This window comes from Nansenia antarctica, assembly GCF_963989245.1.
Source record: "Nansenia antarctica genome assembly, chromosome: 5".
Taxonomy (NCBI): Eukaryota; Metazoa; Chordata; class Actinopteri; order Argentiniformes; family Microstomatidae; genus Nansenia; species Nansenia antarctica.
In genome coordinates this window covers 25,755,453-25,775,832 of record NC_137690.1, presented here as the reverse complement: position 1 = coordinate 25,775,832, position 20,380 = coordinate 25,755,453, and the positions used below count along the sequence as shown (strand labels likewise).

General features: G+C 45.5%; 1 protein-coding gene and 2 long non-coding RNA genes across 3 annotated transcripts; 1 reads left to right on the top strand and 2 right to left on the bottom strand.

The window, feature by feature from the left end:
* The first annotated feature begins 827 nt into the window (after window positions 1-827).
* Window positions 828-4,600, top strand: LOC308159332 (cysteine-rich motor neuron 1 protein-like). Its single transcript, XM_080533099.1, has 5 exons — window positions 828-1,091; window positions 2,186-2,425; window positions 2,885-3,046; window positions 3,259-3,441; window positions 3,728-4,600. Exons 1-5 carry the CDS (start codon window positions 902-904, stop codon window positions 3,973-3,975), a joined length of 1,023 nt encoding a protein of 340 aa, XP_080389225.1. The 5' UTR covers window positions 828-901; the 3' UTR covers window positions 3,976-4,600.
* A 9,632-nt stretch (window positions 4,601-14,232) lies between these two features.
* Window positions 14,233-15,106, bottom strand: LOC308157511. The gene is made up of 3 exons (XR_013937452.1): window positions 15,064-15,106; window positions 14,469-14,569; window positions 14,233-14,262 (listed from the first exon to the last, which is right to left on the bottom strand). It is a non-coding gene; the product is annotated as an uncharacterized lncRNA (long non-coding RNA).
* A 172-nt stretch (window positions 15,107-15,278) lies between these two features.
* Window positions 15,279-17,009, bottom strand: LOC308159169. The gene is made up of 3 exons (XR_013937474.1): window positions 16,899-17,009; window positions 15,527-15,563; window positions 15,279-15,344 (listed from the first exon to the last, which is right to left on the bottom strand). It is a non-coding gene; the product is annotated as an uncharacterized lncRNA (long non-coding RNA).
* Window positions 17,010-20,380: the final 3,371 nt, after the last annotated feature.

Here is a 20,380-nt window from a genome sequence, read left to right as displayed (position 1 = left end):
TATAACTGACTTCTGCACTTTCAGTTAAATCTTTGTAACACCTTTGTACAGTAGATATTTTTTAAATGGCTTAAAATAAGTAATAAATTGAAACTTTATACTTTTTGGGATTTGTATGCTATTCTTTTTCACTGTTCCCATTGATGGCTGGCTTATTAAATGCTAGTTTTTCTGCTAATTAATCAGTCTCTCCTCTCTCTGGTTATTGTCATTGTTCCTTCCTTGTTTCTTCTCCTTTTCTGTTTGTCTCCGTCTCATCTGCAAGGTGTGTCAGATCTTGTGTATTTGTAATCCAAAAAGCTAAATGATGTGTGTGTGTGTGTGTCTGTGTGTGTTTGTTTGAGGAAGAGTGAGCCTTTCAGTCAGACAGAGAAGTGCTTTGTTCATGACGGTGTCTCTTGGCTGTGGTGTCTGCGGCTGCTCTGTGTTCTCTCCGGGCCCGCTCCCCTCCCCTCCTTTCCTGTGCTCCTCTCTCCTCATTATGACACATTCCAGCAATGCTCACACTTGCCCATTCACTCTCCATTAATTAGAGGATTGTTTATTGATTGATTATAGATTCTAATATCACAAAATCTGTAACTTTGCGACAGATATGTAATTTGGTGTGCAGTATGGTTACACTATCGAACCAATGTTACGTAAGGAAGTTGATGTTGTGAAATCCTGTTCCAAATAGTTTGAATAGAATCTGTTTACATGTAGACTGTAGAGATAAAGAGAGAGAGAGGGAGCCAGAGGGGAGTATGTACTTGGCTGATTTTCGGGCAGATATGGTTGGTCAAGAATCTGGCTGCAGGACAGTGGGAGGAACTGGAAACATTCAGAAGCCTCTAAAAGGGGCTCAAGCTCCTTTTCAACCTCAGGCGGTGGTGCATTTGGAATTAAGAATCATAGAACCATGGCTTGGTTTTTCCTGGGCTTCTGGGCACTACTGTTAGGCTGTTGTTGCCCCTCACTGCAAGTGGGGCAGTATACTCTGGGTAAAGGGCAGAAATGCAGCGGGTCGACTGCGGGCCATTGTGAAGCTGGCCTCGCCTGTGTTTCTAACAGCTCTACAGATACGTACGGCGAGGAGGCAGTCTGCATCTGTGAGTCTCCCATCTTTCCTCAATCATCATTTGTTTTTGGAGAATAATTGGTTGCTTTTGAACTGCTTTCTTTTTTCTTTTTCAATTTTTTTCCCCACTTTCCAGCACCACTGTCAAATACCAGCCGTACTTGATGTATTGTGTGTTGACTCAACTGTTTACTGTCCCTCTCAAGTGTTTGTTGAAATAGTTTTCTTATGCCTGGATAAGAGATTCAGATTCAGATTCAGATTCAGATAACGTGTATTGCCATTATGCTTGACACATATAGGAATTTGTTTTGGCATTACAGTAGGTGCGTTTATGCTTTTTTCCCATGTATACATGAACAAAAACAAATGCAAAAACAGGACAACACAGGACAGACATTGCAGTGAATAGTGCTATATATATATATAAGTGCAGTGCAGACTTTTTCAAAGGTCCAGTGCATATTCAGTCCCGAGCAGACTTGGGGGCGGAGGGTAGGGGGAAGCCAGAGTCATTTAGCAGCCTGGCGGCTGAGGGGAAATAACTGAGCCTGTGGCGGGCCTTTACTGTTTTAGGCAGCCGCAACCTTCTCCCAGAGGGAAGCAGGGTGAGGAAGAGAGTCAAATAAGTACTTGTCAGTGCCTTCAACATACAGTATGTGTAAAGGTCTCTAGGCACAGAGGGAGGTCGACACAGAGGAACGGTGTAGAAATGGAATGTTTTATTTGGTACACCGTGGCAGCAGCTCAGCACCCCTTCCCTCGGGTGTGCTGGCGTATTCAATAATAGTCTTTAAGTGCAATAAATAAATGCAGCGCGACAGCCGACTGAGGCTCCGCCTCCTCTCTCCCACTTCCCTTTCGGTGTCGCTTGGCCGTCGCTCCGTCACTGCCTCTCTCTCGCACTCAGCAGGTGCTTCCTGTCATGTTTCTCGTGGGAACAAACACACACAGGTTAAATAGACCAGTTGGATAACGAGTCTGATTACTAACACCTGTCCGTAATCAGCCTGTTATCCACCCTCCACCAGTCTGGCTCCACCTGCAGGCCAGAACGCGCCATGCTCCCCAAAGTACGATATGCAGTACATTGCCTTGATCGTATCTGTATCTCCTGTTCTGTAGCTCCCCCTTTCTACCCGTTCTGCGCCCCCTGCTCGGAGGTGAAGTGTCCCCGGGTGCGGCGTATCTGCAAAACTAGACACATGACAGAACCGTGTGGCTGCTGCCAACAGTGTGGCCGCCAGAGGGGCCAGCTGTGTGGGGGCCGTCAATGGGAGAAGGGTTACTGCGACACTTACCTCAGCTGCGCTCTGTTCGTGGGCCACGAGCCTGCCTTACCCCCCCACACCGGCGTGTGCAAAGGTAAGAGGATTGGGATGATAACAGCTAGCTTATGAGCTGACATTGAGGTATTGCCCAGACATATTGTGAGTGGAATTTGGGTTTTGAGTAACAGTTATGAAAGGGGTTGATTATGTTAGCGGATCCAGCTTGCTCTGATAGGTTGTATTCTTTTCTTTATCAAAATGAGTGTGCAAATTGTCTCTTTTCATTGACATTTCATTTGAACGCCTCATGACAGTTAGCTTAGAAACATTGATACATCATTTGGTAACCCTTTAATTAGTGAGCAAGTTCATCAGATCTATTGTTATTGATTCATACAAGGCTTCAGGTGATAAATGGTTCACAAATGTTGAACAAAGTTAACGTTTAGAGGCAGACCTTGGAATAAAGCATTTCTCTTGCCCTCTTTTTCCTCTCTCCCTTCATCGTATTCCACTAAACTCATCCTGTCTGTCTGTGTTCTCTGTCTACTAGAGTTACCAGGGCTGACGGCGGATGCCTGGGAAGACCCCCTGTGTCCCTGGAAGTGGGGCTGCAGCATCAGGACGGGTGTGTGTGACTGCTACAACGTACAGACCTGCTACAATAGCCACCACGGTTACGATGATCCAGAAACATGCCAAAAAGAAGTGGAAGGTGAGTGCTGTACGGTATATACAGACATGTGAAATACCTCCCTGGTTTGGCTATTTCTTTTCTATTGCTTTATACATAAGCAATAGAAAAGAAATATATATATATTAATATATATTAATATATATATAAGCCCATCATGTCTCTGGACTGGACTGAGGTTTGTAGTATGATTCAATGCTGAACTTTATTCAATTAACTTCCTCCCCTCATAGTCCGGATGTACGGATATTATGAGCCGTTGGACGAGAACCCGAGTGAACCCGAGCCTGTACCCGAGCCTGTACCCAAGCCCTATATGAGTTGGGGCTGTGATTTGCAGGGAGACCAGTGTGTGTGTTCAATGAAGGATATCCGTATACGACGACTCTCTCCAGACCAGTGTGAAGACCTGCGGGGTGAGTTAGAGTTAGAGTTTCACTGAACAACATTACAACCGTAGTGATAGCGATATCCCAACTCTATTTGATCGAGCATCTTCAACTTTTCAAAAACAGCAGAGGACAAATTACTGAGATTTAGGCGATTTGAGGCTAAATGGCTATGGATTCTTATCTCATAGTCTCTTTCTCCCCTGTGTGTGTGTGTGTGTGTGTGTGTGTGTGTGTGTGTGTATGTGGTCTGTGTGTGTGTGTGTGTGTGTGTGTGTGTGTGTGTGTGTGTGTGCACGTGCGTGTCTGTCAGAGAAAGCTCGCTGCAGTAATGTCCACTGCCCTGAGATCCCAGCTCCACCTTGCCCTGCTGATTCCTTCTTGACTGAGCCCTTCACTCCTCCTGATCAATGCTGCCCACAAATAACTGCTATTTGCACATGCAATTTTGAGAATTGCCCCAAAGCACCCACAACCTGCCCTCCTGGGTCCCACGTCAGGCGTGTGAAGAGTGCAGAAGGCCGTCCAGGAGATTGTTGCCACATGTACCAGTGTGTGTAGGTTAGACACTTGTCTGGGAAACCAAGAGAGAAGAGGTGGGAAGAGGCAAAGGGATCAAATGTGTTTCACTAGGGACTGCATGTACATTAAATTTCACATGTATTCATAGAGCTAACCCACATTATTCTTTACAAATGCCATTATTCAAGAGGAACATTATCTTGATGATTTTGAATATGATTGTCAAACGTGTAAGTCGTTAATTTCAGGAAATGTGTAATAACAAAATAAAATACTGAATTACAGAACTGATGTCTAGCGGTAAGATATGTGTACTGATTCTAGTAGTAAATCTTTCTATGATCAGGAGGACATTCGATTTTGGACATTCGATATGTCGATTTCGCATCCACAATCAAATATGATCTAGGATCCCAACCGTTGTATGTGTCACGATGTGAATAAAACCACACATGTATGTATCTCACTGCATAATAAAGAAAATGTGCCATGATGACATGATGATTAAGTAGAACGTATGTCAGTAGCAGTGCGGAGCTAGTGGATCTAGTCCAGGGGTGGCCAACCCGTCTGTGTGCGGCTCTTTGCCTGTCTGTGTGTGGCTCTTTGCCTGTCTGTGTGCGGCTCTTTAATCCATTAATTAATAAAAGTGCGTGGCTCACTCTCTGTGTCTCGATAGACCTTGTTTTGGTATGGCAATCTATGGCACTCGCCATACCTGGATTCAAAAATAATAATAAAAAAAAATCCCCAGAAAATGTAATCTGAGTCACGTTGTGTCATGTTGGTGATTTTATCCACTTCACACAACGGTAACTCAACATCCTCCCGGCTCCATCTCACCCCACCAGCCAAGCGCTGTAGTGGAGCGCAGGGTTGCCAGACGGGATTTGACCATTTCCAGCCCAACCAGTCTAAAAGCTGCCGAATCCACCCGTCCAAGTGTGACCAAAAGTAGCCCAATCTGGCAACACTGGTGGAGCGACATCGGTTCCTCAATAAACAAGCCACAAGTAACGTTCATGTTAAAACCTAGTCCATGATTCTCGTTCATTCAGGTGGGTTAAACAAACTGTATATGATTGAATGAATGAATGGACTTTATTGTCATTGCTACAGTACAGGTACCAAACAACGACATTTAGGACGGGTGGCTCCCCTGGTGTTAGGAAAGGGAAGAAAAAAAAAACTTAAAAAAAAAAAATCACAAGAAGGGAAGGAGCTGGTTTACATAAATAAAGGCTATGTTGTAGGAGTGACGGCAATAACAGGACGATGTAGTCGGTTTGCCGGTAGAAAAACAATCATGTGCTTTATTCTCACTCTCTGCATGCGTACTGACAACAACAACATTCATTCATTTCCGTCCCACTTATATCCCGTCATATCACCCGCTAAGCAGCCTGGGTGATGGAGTAAACACAAACATATCAACAGTGCTTTGTACAAGGCTGGAACGCCGTGAATTACGAATACTCTGCTCGCTAATGAGCGGTCACTACACACGTCCCCCCAGAATTCACAAGAACCGGCCCCAAAAAACGGTCAGGGACTCTGATAACTCGCCCAAAGCGACTCTGGCGCCCTTGAGCAGGCACAGGAGACCGAGGCAGGGGAAAAACAACAGGCGGACGTTTGGCCGGCCTCGGACGGCAGGGCAGGGGGTCTGCAGGAGCTAGGGTCGGGACTGTTTTAACAGGGGGGCGACCGCGGCGAGGCGGGTGGGCCACCTCGATGGGACGGTCCAAGTCCAGATGAGCTGGCTTAAGGCGATCCACCGAGATGCGTTCCTTACTACCCCCCATGTCGATAATAAAGGATTTGTCGCCTGTCTCCACGACCCGGTAGGGACCATCATAGGGCGGTTGCAGAGGGGCTCGATGGGCGTCTTGGCGGATAAAGACATACCCCGCTGCCTTAAGATCAGGCGGGACACGTACCTTAGGAACGCTGTGGCATGAGGTAGGGATCGGCTGGAAGGACTTGGCCTTGTCCAGCAGCGCACTTCGCTGTTCTGGTGCTGACCACCCGTTGGCCAGAGGCCGTCCCACTGACGGAGACTACCACAGCTGAGGTGGCCCGCGCATTCATCGGCACCTGGGTCTCCCGGTTTGGGGTCCCCTCAGACCTTTCCTCTGATCGGGGGGCCCAGTTCACTTCTGGCTTATGGACTTCCATTACTCAGCAGCTGGGTGTCTCCCTCCACCGCACTACGGCTTACCACCCACAGGCCAATGGCCTGTGTGAACGTTTTCACCGGTCCATGAAGGCTGCCCTTAAAGCCGATCTCTGGTAATGTGGATGATTAAATCCAACTGTGAAATGAGAAAAGACAAGGAATACAATAGATTGAATGCACAGAATCAAACATTTATTGACTCATTCAGGTGGGCTTCTGGGTCTTCCTGGAGGTCTTCTTGAAGGGGTTGAGGGCTGATGCCATCCTCCTGAAGACGGCCGCTAGGGACAGGAGGGAGGGGGGGGGGGGGGGGAGAGAGAGAGACATTAACGTAACACAGAATTCTTGGTTTTTCAAGGATTACATTTAGTCTCATAGTGTATTGGTGCTTGTAGTAATGTTGAGGATTAGCTTATTCATGCAGTATCAACCCTACAGCAGAAGGATCTTCCAATCAGTAGACTTACAGATGCAGCCTTCAGCCTTGGGCTCCTCTGCTTCCTCTGGGGCTGGGCTGTCCTTCTTCTCGCTCTTCTTGGAGCTCTGTGAAAGTATTACAAAAAAAGTAACATGTTTACGTGATAGGCCTATCTATCTATCTATCTATAATTAATGGAATTGGTAAGACACCATAACTCCTAAAAACACTGTGTATGAGAGGAGATTGTGTATATTAGTGTTGTTCCGATACCATTTTTTGATCCCGATACCGATACCGATACCTGACCGTGCAGTACTTGCCGATACCGAGTACCGATCCGATACCACGGCGTTTGAAAAAACAAAACAAAAAAACATGTTTTTTGAGCCGCATACTCACCTCGATGTAAAATTATTGCTAACACTTAGTCTGGCACTGCTCAAAACCTTTGTAAAACTCGTAAAGTTTTTGTAAATTTTTTATTTATTTTTTAACGTTTTTGTAAAGTACTCGCCGATACCGATACCAGCATTTTTGTGCGTATCGGTGGCCATGCCGATACTAGTATCGGTATCGGAACAACACTACTTTCCATTGTGAGCTAAGTCAAAGGCATGGTCCGCATGCCACGGTTGCTACAGATGGGGTTTGCACATCTCACCTTCTCCATCATTCTGGACTGCACTTCTGGTCAATTCATCTCCTAATTTTAGCACCTCTATTTTGTGAGTGCTCAGCTGACAAGACCTCCCATGAGGTTCTCTACCCCAGTTTTCTGTGTACGTAAGCACATTTTGGTTGGCAGTAGGCACTAGGTGCCAAACTGCTACAGATATACCAGGGTCGTTTGGCAATATTTGAATGAAAAATAACCTGTCTACTACAACTTTAAACTATATTGCCAGTAAATAGAACTTAGCTGTTGATATATCTGGTTTAGCCTGACAAAAGCACGGAATAGCAGAGTATTGGTGCGCTCTACTGTAGCAGTCTTGTAGTGGTACAGTATAGCTACAGTTAGCCTTAGCTAACCTGAGAGATGTGGGACTGTGGTTTTAGCGACAGCATTAGCCTTAGCTAACCTGAGAGATGAGAGGTTAAGTGCTAATGCTCTTATCCGCACACTACGCCCTATATGTTTTAATCTCACTGTGTGAGATCATGTAATATGATCCACTCATAAAGGCTTGGGTCTGGTTAGCCTAGCGACTGTGACTGTTGCATTAGCTAACCTGAGTGATGTGGGACTGTGGCTTCAGCATTAGCTAAACTGAGAGATGTGGGACTGTGGCTTTAGCATTAGCATTAGCTAACCTGAGAGATGTGAGACTGTGGCTTTAGCATTAGCTAACCTGAGTGATATGGGACTGGGACTTTACCATTAGCATTAGCTAACCTGAGAGATGTGAGACTGTGGCTTTAGCATTAGCAGGGCTCTCAAGTCTCACGCATTGGACGTGAGACAAGGTGTGGCGTGTGAGCGTGTGAACGGGTTGAAATGCGTGTGTCTCACGCCCAATGCGTGAGACTTGAGAGCCCTGCATTAGCTAACCTGAGTGATATGGGACTGGGACTTAAACATTCGCTAACCTGGGTGACATGAGACTGGGGCTTGTCCACGTCTCCGTCGTTCTCGTTCTTGTCGCTCAGCAGGCCCTGCACCTGGTACTCCAACACATAGCTGTCGATGAAGCGCTCCAGCTCCTCGATCTCCTGCCAGAGTGTGCTGCCGGCCTCCGAGGACGCCGACGCCACAGACGAGTTCTCCATGGCAACTTGGCAGCCACCGGCGGGGGGGGGGGCAGGGGAGGGAAGGAGGAGAGGGACCTGTGGGGGGTGGGAGATAAACAGTTTGTTAATGAGATCAAATCAAAACACAGCAGGTAGGCACTACACATCACTTCAAGTCAAGGTGCAATGTACAGCATTTCAACAGTTAGAGCTTGGAGATCAACTATCCTCTATCTTCAGTTGTTCCAAGTTCTGACTGAAACCTGCACAACAAACCAAAGTCCCTCTAGCCCCAATGACCTCTGAAAAGTAACAGTGCAGTACCACTACTACGCCACTAGTCACGCCACTACTCGTCAAGGAACTGTTTCCATCCCCAAGTCAGCCTTCATTTCTGTCATACACCCTGCAGCCCCACCAGCCTAGTCCTAGCCGGCACCAACCCCAGTCACAGAAGAGGTGTCTCCCTCTCCCTCCAGGATCTCCGAATGCCATTTACAGCTTGGCTGTAATCCCAGATCTTTCTTTCTTCTTGTCACTTTCTCTCTCCGTCTCCCTGAACTCTACCTCATCCCTGCTCTCCAATGGTGACGTGCCTGCGCGCTGACATGACCCCTACCTGGTTGACACGGGAGAGGTCTGGCTGCTAAGCTGCTTGAGCACTGGCTACGCAAAGAGGATTTACTACTGAGGCACGCAGAACTGATACGTCGAGGGTTGGTGTGCACTTGCAGGCTATAAGCCTTTGTTATGTTTTGGTGGCTACATGTATAACCTAGACTAGAAAGTGAGCCAAGGCAGCTGATGATATCATAAAGAGAATAGGCTGAAAACGTAATGAGTGATCAATGTGTAATAATAGTAGGCTGCATTTATTGTAGCCATGTAGCCTTATGTAGACACGTATGTTTGATGATGATTCTTCACACAAATTATGAGATGATCCAAGCACCACATACCTTAAAGTCTAATGATTGTTTCTCTACCTTTGACACATTACACCCTATATGTTTTGTCACTGTGTGAGGGTAATAAGATCCACACATACACTGACGCTTGCACCTGGTTAGCCTGGCGCTCTGCGAACAAGGCTAACGGTAAGTTTCTGACCAACAGAAGGCTAGTCTCAGTGTCTTGTCTACCAAACTTTAAAAATTGACTTTTTGGGAATGGGAAGGAATTGACAGTAGACGGAAATGACACGGGCTGACAAGTTGCCTGTCTGGCTGTCTGGTTTAACAGTGAGAAGCGGTGCCAGCAGAGGGCTAATTGCTTGCAGACAGACAGACAATACACTTGGCAGACGGACAAGCATTCCCTCCCCTGACAGAAGCAGGTGGCAGCTACAGAGTCCTATAAAAGGCTGTGGCTTCATTATCTTGTGACAACATCTCATTCCATCATACGACCCCGACTGCAGTACTGTAAAGCCAGTGTTTCCCACAGGATGCTGTGAGACTGTGGCGGGTCGACCACAGTCTCAGCTAAAATATTGTCGATCACGGCCCACCACAGTCTCGCCGACGTATGGGTAACACTGCAAGCAGCAAACAGAGGTCTGATTAGGCGCGTCAACTGCTTGAACGAAGAATTCAGAAGATCCAGAAGAGCAGGTTGCTGACATAGATAGGCCTTGAGGAAGGCAAGCGTTGTCATTAGCAGTTAGCAGAGCAAAAGTATTTAGGTCTCGTCTGATACTGTTAACCTGTTATCAGATAAACCAAGTCAAAGGCATTCCAATCCATTATCACCCAATGTTCAGCCAGGGTGAAAGAGAAGATGATGAGGCTGGAATTGAAAAAATAATAAAAAAGAGGCAGTGATGAGACAGCTGGTGGTGTGAGGAAGGGTGTGACAGGATAACCAGGTGGTGTGACGGAGGGTGAGACAGGATAGTCCGGTGGTGTGAGGGAAGGTGAGACAGGGTAGTCAGGTGGTGTGAGGGAGGGTGAGACAGGGTAGTCAGGTGGTGTGAGGGAAGGTGAGACAGGGTAGTCAGGTGGTGTGACGGAGGGTGAGACAGGGTAGGTGGTGTGAGGGAGGGTGAGACAGGGTAGTCAGGTGGTGTGACGGAGAGTGAGACAGGGTAGTCAGGTGGTGTGAGGGAGGGTGAGACAGGGTAGTCAGGTGGTGTGAGGGAGGGTGAGACAGGGTAGTCAGTAGGGGTGCAACGGTTCTCGGTTTTATATCGGACGGTACGGTTCGCCTTCCACGGTTCAATACACTAGTGAACTGTGCGGGTTTTCGGTTTATCCTGCTTTTCATTCAAAGTCGGAGGTGGAGTTGGTCTGGAACGCAGTTGCTTCTTGCTCAAATGTTTGTTCAGAGTTGAGAACATGGCAACAGTTTGAGGAAGCCCTGGATTGCTACAAATCTGTGTTGTGGGGTTATTAATTCTGGTTTTGGCATTGAATATAGCGATGAGGGATTGAAAACAGTGAAAAGAAACGTATCGTTTATATGTCGTATATGCGCACAATGGGCTACAGTTGGTACAGCTCTCATAGCTAAAGTGCATTTTTACTTTCATTGCTATCTTTCCTATACCAGTCGTCAAGCCTAAGGGGCACATTTGTGACTGCAGTTGGTGAAACCGTAATAGATGACAGATCTATAAGATCAAACATTGAACGGTCTTAATGTTTACAGAGACTATTAAATGTCAAACTCGGACAGGAATGTATGAAGTATAGTAACATCTGGTTTACCTTGAAGCCGGCCTTGAGCTGGCTGAACTTGGGGAGGAACTTGAGGAACCTGGACCTCTTCTTTCCTTTGGCCTCAGCCTGGACCGCCTCAGCGGTGAGAGGGGTCCTCACCTTCCCTGCCTCAGGTAGCGGCTCCATCAGCTCCGTCCCCTCGCCGTAGGCCTGGACCAGCGGCAGCAGATCTCGGGAGCGGACCGACTCGTACAGCTCGGCCAGCTTGCCCGTTACCGTGGCACCGGTCTGACGGGCAAACTTATGATCCACATATTTAGCGTAGATGTACTCCTTCCTTGCCGTCCTGCCACAGAAAATAATATAGTTGGTTTCTACACTATTTCGTGTTTAAAATCTCCATGGCTATGATGTTGCCATATTTAGCATGTATTCTATAAAGGTTCTGCATTCTGTACAGTATGTTAGAATACGTTCACATCAAGTCACACAAATGATAAATGAAACCTGGCAACAACACAGTACCGTGTAAAAAGCAGGGGTCCAAAGTGGGACAAGAACATTCTAAAAGTGACCCTCTAGCATTGGCAACAATTACAGTGACGTGACAGTGGTCAAAGTCAACAGACCCTATTGAACTCAGTGTCTTCAACCGACTGGAATCTGATTATGTAGAGACTCACATGTCACTTGACGGAGTGGGCTTTGGTGAGAGACTCGGCAAGTTCCCTTCCATGATGTCATTGAAACTACTGTTCCCTATGTTCTTGGCCAGCTAAGGAGAGAGAAAAGACAAATCAAATCAAATAAAACTACACATCCACAAGTCCACCTCTACAATTCCATAATTTAGAGCAGGCATACTGTCTCTACTGCTTAAAATGATTGTTTAATAAAAGCTATTTAAATTTCGACTAGTTACTAGGTCTCTAGGCAGGATAGTAAAGTAAAGATTATCTAATTAAAATACAGAAAAATGTAATATACCAAGAGCTCGGAAGACCCTAGGTTGTCCAGTTCCATAGACCGTATGCGGGAAATGTGGACGCCCATCTCCCTGTGGATCCCAGAGCACTCAGGTCAGGTCAGGATGCCCAGGTTAGAGGACAGCCACTTAGGCTCTGTGGAGGGAGACCAAAGCAGTTACATTATTTAAACACAAGAGGGCGCACGGTCCATTTTGACTTGATATCAAGTCCATTTTGACTTGATATCAAGCCCTTGAAAGCACTGAATAATGGCACCACACACACAACACAAAGACAAATTAATCACAAATAATTAATCAAAAGGTATACAAAGGAGTTTGTAACACCATATTTGTATGGCTGAATGCATCATTTCACAAAATGTAACCATCAATAATATTAAAAAGAGGGGGATGGGGCTGAGGGAGAGGGATATTATTGTATATCATCATCCCCTTGTTATCATTGATGGAACGTGTTCCTGTTTTTTTGCTTTCTATTTGAACACATTAACAATCAAAAGAAGGGGGGAGATAGAGAGAGACAGAGAGCAAGGTAAAGAGAGAGAAAATTAGTGAGAGTGAGAGGGGGTCGAGCTGCGTCATTTTTTTTGCTGCATTAAGAGAATACACAACAAGCCTGAGCGATGGGATCTGCCCGGGTAGCAGTAGGGTGGGAGGAGACCTGCCACAGGAAGTGGAATAGAGAAGGAGGATTCATCTCCTCAGGAAATAGAGGCAGCAGTGCAGTACAGCAGCATGAAGCAGACAGGGTATGAATGTGTCTGATGACCGTGGTAAACCCTATGAGGGCTGTGGGCTGGCTTCTCTCTTTCTCTGTCTTGGGCTGGATTCTCTCTTTCTGTGACACGCATGCACACATGCACACACAAACACACACTTGGGCTTACCTGCAGCGCCACAGTCACAGCACACTTCGTTGCCCGGCATGCGGAGCACATCCTCTATGATGGCTTTGGTCAGGTCCTCCACAGAGTCCTCCCCCCCTGTACTCTCCTTCACCCCACGGAACGCCATGTTCAGAGCCTCCTCCGTACTGTTGGTCAGCACAGAGATCCATCTACACACACATGGGTCAGTGAGAGTGAGTTGTTTTGATATGGTATGGTTCATGTTTTGATCATGCCCACTTCCACCATAAAAATGACCAGTTTCTGGGTGGATCTGCACAAAATCTGATATGCATGATCTTTGGACAAAAAAGGTATTTCCAGTATCTATGTTTCTTGAGATGAGCTGTGTAATAGTGTCACCCTGTGGTTAAGCACAACCATACTCAGGGTTGGTTTAACTAAACAAAAGCCTGGGCTACTAAAATACGTTTTTAAATATGTAAGTATCTTACATCACAAACTCCTGCTCATCCTCAGCCTGGAAGTGATATGTGCGATTAACTGTGTGAGAGAGAAAGATGACCCACAGTTTAGTTTATGCAACATTATACTGTACCTCTTGTGACACTAAACATTAACATTTTGTAAAAAAAACTCCTAGCCGAGTTTGGTACTGTCTCTGTAATCACTGTTGAGGTAGAAGATGTGGTTTTTTTGGGTTAAGTTGTCCTCTGTGACCTCTCACTCATCAACTCGTGACGTTAGAATTATATCTCCATTTTTGTCAACATTTAGTTTTTTACATAATCTGATCCATTAGGTGTTTATTAATGCCTGTGTGGTGTTATTTTTTTTAAAATGTTGACATTTTTTACTTAGTAATTCATAAAATACAAAGGTTCCATCTCACAAAACATAATGGAATGTAAAAACTTTGACGCTCAATATCTCTGAACTACCCTAAACGGAGATAGAACCTTATCATTCTAAGCTCCTCAACTGTGCTGTGCCGGTTTGTGATCCTAGTCCTTTTCAATTGAGTCAAGTCAAGAACTACCAGTAGTGTTGTGACTTACGGGAGAAGAGGTCAAAACATTTCTTGTCCTCCCCGGTGGGTTTGACCTGACAGGTGAGCAGGTTCAGTCTCACTGGCTGCTTATTGGACTAAATGACAGGAAGAGAATATTAAGAAATGAATGAGCTTAGCCAATGAAAGCTATATGCTATGAAGTAATAGTCCTTTTATTGTGGGTATATCTACAACCCTTTGCACCCACCCACACCCTCCTGAGGTGGTATGGCCACTTTACAGAGAAGAAACATAAATCACTCTGTGTGTGTGTGTGTGTGTGTGTGTGTGTGTGTGTGTGTGTGTGTGTGTGTGTGTGTGTGCGTGCGTGCGTGCGTTGCTGTAGTTATGGATTATGGGTGATGTAGTACTCACTGTGGCATGTGAGATGGTGAGGAAGCCACTCTTTACTGAACACTCCCTCCTTTGCCAGACCTTTCGTAACCTAGGTGACAAACATATCAAGTAATAATTGTTGTACTTTTTTATCACCTAATCTATGTGGCAGCAACATGAAAACGTGGCAACAACGACCACAAATGAAGTTGTTACCAATGGTCCATAGAGGGCTGATATGCTAGACCTTGATTAAGCTTATTTCAAGGATTAGACTAAAGATTGGCTTTTGACAATCTTCATCAGGCCACCTACCCATCACTCTTCTTCATCAGATAGCCCTTCTTCTCGCTGCCAAACTCTTTGTTCCCCTGGAGCTGGTGCATACTGTATCCACTCTGCTTGCTCTGGGAGTCCTGCAAAGACATTCCTGTGAGGCTTAATATGCAGTCGTGTAAGCAAGAATTCAATAACACTATCTATGAGCCATTAGAATACAGTGCACTAGTCGTGACGTGTTTCTGGGTCCAAAGGTGGCTGAGGCGCTGTCTTCGAAATGCCTCAGTAATAATAATAATTCATTATATTTATATGGCGCTTTTCCGAGGCTCAAAGACGCTGACAAATATGGGAAAAACGGGAAAGTGCTGTGTCCCTTGTTGTATGAATAGATCTGAGTCTAAAAAACGATTGAACTGTCATTCTACCTCTGTAGTACACTGGTACTCTGGTGGAGGGAATTTCTGGTTTGGACCCGGAAATTGCTAAACGTCACGTTTGACGTCAGACTTAACAACCGAATACATACATTTATAGTGTGTTCTCGAACACTAAAGACAGGTCAATTATAAAGCCTTGCTTTGATACACATAATATACATGCTGAGACAGCAGCTGCCAAGGCTCCTCACAGATTTGAGAATCCGCTGGAGGAGGGAACGCTTCTTGGGCTTTGAAGCTCCACTCCCCTCACAAGGCGTCGTCACAGCTGTCACTGGGCTGGCCGCTAGAGAGAGGAGAGAGAGTTCATATGAGCTTCACCAGGCCTATAGCTACAGAATAGAATACTTCATTAGTATGGTTAGTATGTCCTTGGTCGATGTGTTCTACATGTTGACTTACCTCTGCTGTGTCCATCGTCGTGGGCAACCTCAATGCCCTCCTGTCCTGGGGCTGGAGGCGGGACACTTACCTTCAATGACAGAACATATTTATAGTGTGTTCTCGAACACTAAAGACAGGTCAATTATAAAGCCTTGCTTTGATACACATAATATACATGCTGAGAAATCCATTCATAGGACATACAACACAGGATAAACAAAGTTGTGAAACAACGGTACTGGTGGGTTTACACACATCAAATACACTTACAGGGTCTGTCATGCCGTCATGGATCACCGTCCACTGCCTGGTAAAGAAACAAGTCAACATTTTCAGTTGTTTTGGTCTTGGCTCACACTTGTTGTACTGTTTATGCGCAGGGTGCAAAATATTGGGTGTGTATAGAAACATCCTTCTACCATCTAAGAAACATCACTAAGGTACAATCATTTCTCTCCCAGGCAGACACTGAAAAATTAATGCATGCGTTTGTTACTAGTAGGCTAGATTACTGTAAGGCTCTCCTGACAGGTCTCCCCAAAAAAATGATAAATAGACTACAAATGGTTCAAAATGCTGCTGCTCGTGTCTTTACTAGGACCAAACGGAGAGCGCACATCACACCTGTCTTGAGATCACTACACTGGCTCCCTGTCAGTCATAGAATAGACTTTAAGATCCTTTTACTAGTTTATAAATCACTTCACTGTGATGCACCCAATTACATGGTGGACATGCTCATAAGATACACACCAGCTAGACCCCTACGGTCTAGTGGCACGGAACTTTTAATAGTGCCAGAGGCTAGGACAAAGAGATTTGGAGGATCAGCTTTTAGCATATATGCTCCTAGATTGTGGAACACCCTACCTGAGGGCCTGAGGTTGTCTAAAACTCAGGACATTTTTAAGCGTGACCTCAAAACCTACTTATTCAATGTCGCCTTTTGATACTAAGGGAGACATTGGACATTATAGAACTAGGATCACTAGGCCATTACACCATACTCGTGTTTTTGAGATTTGTGTTGACAGGAAAATGGACCCGAGTGCTGATGAGGCACTGTCAGCTCCAAATAGCACCTAGAGCAGTACTGGAACCGGTACAAGGGTGTACCAGGACCACCATCAGGTTGTATTGCTGTCATCTTTATTGTCTCTATTGTGTTGTTGCATCATAACTGTGCTTAAGTTTCTCTTTTGGCAGGACCTGTGACCATACTGGATGCAGAACGATGCAAATACAACACAAAATGTATGGACAGTGTGTACGCCGATAATATGCAAGGAATTTTTCCTGGATACATGGTGTACAGGTTTTTGCCCTTGCTTGCTTGCTTTGTGCCGGTGGTCCTGGCCTCCCCTGGGGGACCGCTGGGTACTGGTAAGCAAACTGGCTAGTAGTCGCTCTATTGGTAGAGGGCTGCAAGGGAATTTTTCCTGGCTACATAGTATACAGTTTTTTTACTTTTGCCTGCTCGCGGCTCTGTCAGTATTGATTGATTGATTGACTGATTGACTGAACATTTTCATTGTGTGAAGCGCATTGAGTTGCATCTTGTAAGAAATGCGCTATACAAATAAAATTTGATTTGATTTGATTTGATAGGGAGCATAGATACAGTAGAGCGCATAATACTGACTCATCAGTGAGACCCTTCATGAACTTCATCAGGATGGGGAAGGAGTCCTGATCCGCCAGCAGCTTGATTACTGCTCCTCTGTCCTCACTCTTCGTTCCGGAAGCAGAGGACATCACAGAAGGAGCTAAAAGAACCAAACAGAGAGGATTCTGGGGTTTTATTGCCAGCTATGAAATATAGTCTGTAGTACATTAAGACAATCAATGGTTTTGTTTACAATATTCACACTAGCATACCATGATGGAGCCATTTCCCAGTCTTGCATTCAAAATGATATGTATGGCCATGCATTCATAATGAATGTTAGCATGTGGATATTGGATTGATGTTCGAGTCATTATCATTGTCTGTGATCGGATGTTTAATAGGAATGAAAGACATTTTTTCTTCTCATCAAACCAAGTCTTCAACATAGAAGTTATAGAAGTCTACAGGGAGAAGTCAACAGAAAACTCTCACCTGCATCAGTCTTGGCGCTCTTCTTTGCGCTCTTCCTAACGTATTTGGCGCTCTTCTTTGCGCTCTTCCAAACGCATTTGGTGCTCTTCCTCGTGCTCCTACTCTTCACCTGCAACACAACAGAGTTCAGATCGTCACATTCTGGTCAACTTGTTACGTGAAGTCAAAGTAGCTTCAGACACAAAAAGTAGCTTCACATAAAAAACAGATTTTTTTTTTTAATGAAAAATATTTAAAAATATATATTTTAAATAAATACTTTATTTATGACTGTCTTGTATCACGTTGGTTATTACATATTAAGGGTTTTAACCATTCCGGTTTTTTATTTTTACCCCCAAGAAAAAGGTGACACCTGGTGGATTTAGGTCTAAAATAACAATGCGATTGTACTTAATTAATAGTAAATTAGAAAGAGTACAAATTGAATCATTTCGTGATTAAAAGAGTCCAGTGTTGAGTTATATTCGTGCATAGATGTATGCAGCTAATTGCTAGTCATATGCAGCTGATCACAATGTAATATTTTGGCAATGATTAAACATTTTAGAGAGAGGCTCATGATGAACAAGATTCAGCACTGGAGCAGCTCGGCCTCAAGGAGATCCAGTCACATAAACACAGTAACACATTAATGAAATGGTTACCTCTGTTTTGTTTGGCATTGTCAATGCAAATGTGAAAACGCGTGTGTGTTAGACAGGTGTGTGTGTGTGTTAGACAGGTGTGTGTGTGTGTGTGTGTGTGTGTGTTAGACAGGTGTGTGTGTGTGTGTGTGTGTGTGTGTTAGACAGGTGTGTGTGTGTGTGTGTGTGTTAGACAGGTGTGTGTGTGTTAGACAGGTGTGTGTGTGTGTGTGTTAGACAGGTGTGTGTGTGTGTGTGTTAGACAGGTGTGTGTGTGTGTGTGTGTGTGTTAGACAGGTGTGTGTGTGTGTGTGTTAGACAGGTGTGTGTGTGTTAGACAGGTGTGTGTGTGTGTTAGACAGGTGTGTGTGTGTGTGTGTTAGACAGGTGTGTGTGTGTGTGTGTGTGTTAGACAGGTGTGTGTGTGTGTGTGTGTGTTAGACAGGTGTGTGTGTGTGTGTGTGTGTGTGTGTGTTAGACAGGTGTGTGTGTGTTAGACAGGTGTGTGTGTGTTAGACAGGTGTGTGTGTGTGTGTTAGACAGGTGTGTGTGTGTGTGTGTGTTAGACAGGTGTGTGTGTGTTAGACAGGTGTGTGTGTGTTGGACAGGTGTGTGTGTGTGTGTTAGACAGGTGTGTGTGTTAGACAGGTGTGTGTGTGTGTGTGTGTGTGTGTTAGACAGGTGTGTGTGTGTGAGACAGGTGTGTGTGTGTGTTAGACAGGTGTGTGTGTGTTAGACAGGTGTGTGTGTGTGTGTGTGTGTGTTGGACAGGTGTGTGTGTGTGTGTGTGTTAGACAGGTGTGTGTGTAGACAGGTGTGTGTGTGTGTGTGTGTTAGACAGGTGTGTGTGTGTGTGTGTTAGACAGGTGTGTGTGTGTGTTAGACAGGTGTGTGTGTGTTAGACAGGTGTGTGTGTGTGTTAGACAGGTGTGTGTGTGTGTGTGTTGGACAGGTGTGTGTGTGTGTGTTAGACAGGTGTGTGTGTGTGTTAGACAGGTGTGTGTGTGTGTGTGTTAGACAGGTGTGTGTGTGTTAGACAGGTGTGTGTGTGTTAGACAGGTGTGTGTGTGTGTGTTAGACAGGTGTGTGTGTGTGTGTTAGACAGGTGTGTGTGTGTGTGTGTGTTAGACAGGTGTGTGTGTGTTAGACAGGTGTGTGTGTGTGTGTGTGTGTTAGACAGGTGTGTGTGTGTGTGTTAGACAGGTGTGTGTGTGTGTGTGTGTGTGTGTGTTAGACAGGTGTGTGTGTGTGTTAGACAGGTGTGTGTGTGTGTTAGACAGGTGTGTGTGTGTGTGTTAGACAGGTGTGTGTGTGTGTTAGACAGGTGTGTGTGTGTGTGTGTGTTAGACAGGTGTGTGTGTGTGTGTGTGTGTGTGTGTTAGACAGGTGTGTGTGTGTGTTAGACAGGTGTGTGTGTGTGTGTTAGACAGGTGTGTGTGTTAGACAGGTGTGTGTGTGTGTGTTAGACAGGTGTGTGTGTGTTAGACAGGTGTGTGTGTGTTAGACAGGTGTGTGTGTGTTAGACAGGTGTGTGTGTGTGTTGGACAGGTGTGTGTGTGTGTGTGTTAGACAGGTGTGTGTGTGTTAGACAGGTGTGTGTGTGTGTTAGACAGGTGTGTGTGTGTTAGACAGGTGTGTGCGTGTGTGTGTTAGACAGGTGTGTGTGTGTGTTAGACAGGTGTGTGTGTGTGTTAGACAGGTGTGTGTGTGTGTGTTAGACAGGTGTGTGTGTGTGTGTTAGACAGGTGTGTGTGTGTGTGTGTTAGACAGGTGTGTGTGTGTGTTAGACAGGTGTGTGTGTGTGTGTGTTAGACAGGTGTGTGTGTGTGTTAGACAGGTGTGTGTGTGTGTTAGACAGGTGTGTGTGTGTGTGTGTTGGACAGGTGTGTGTGTGTGTGTTAGACAGGTGTGTGTGTGTTAGACAGGTGTGTGTGTGTGTGTTAGACAGGTGTGTGTGTGTTAGACAGGTGTGTGTGTGTGTTAGACATGTGTGTGTGTTAGACAGGTGTGTGTGTGTGTTAGACAGGTGTGTGTGTGTGTGTTAGACAGGTGTGTGTGTGTGTGTGTTAGACAGGTGTGTGTGTGTGTGTGTTAGACAGGTGTGTGTGTGTTAGACAGGTGTGTGTGTTAGACAGGTGTGTGTGTGTGTGTTAGACAGGTGTGTGTGTGTTAGACAGGTGTGTGTGTGTGTTGGACAGGTGTGTGTGTGTGTGTGTTAGACAGGTGTGTGTGTGTTAGACAGGTGTGTGTGTGTGTGTGTTAGACAGGTGTGTGTGTGTTAGACAGGTGTGTGCGTGTGTGTGTTAGACAGGTGTGTGTGTGTTAGACAGGTGTGTGTGTGTGTGTGTTAGACAGGTGTGTGTGTGTGTGTGTTGGATAGGTGTGTGTGTGTGTGTG

Excerpts from the sequence above, each read along its gene's own strand:
- LOC308159332 (XM_080533099.1), top strand. The coding sequence starts at position 902 with ATGGCTTGGTTTTTCCTGGGCTTCTGGGCACTACTGTTAGGCTGTTGT. Across the intron at positions 2,426-2,884 it reads CCACACCGGCGTGTGCAAAG|AGTTACCAGGGCTGACGGCG; the intron begins GTAAGAGGATTG and ends TCTGTCTACTAG. Across the intron at positions 3,047-3,258 it reads ATGCCAAAAAGAAGTGGAAG|TCCGGATGTACGGATATTAT; the intron begins GTGAGTGCTGTA and ends CTCCCCTCATAG.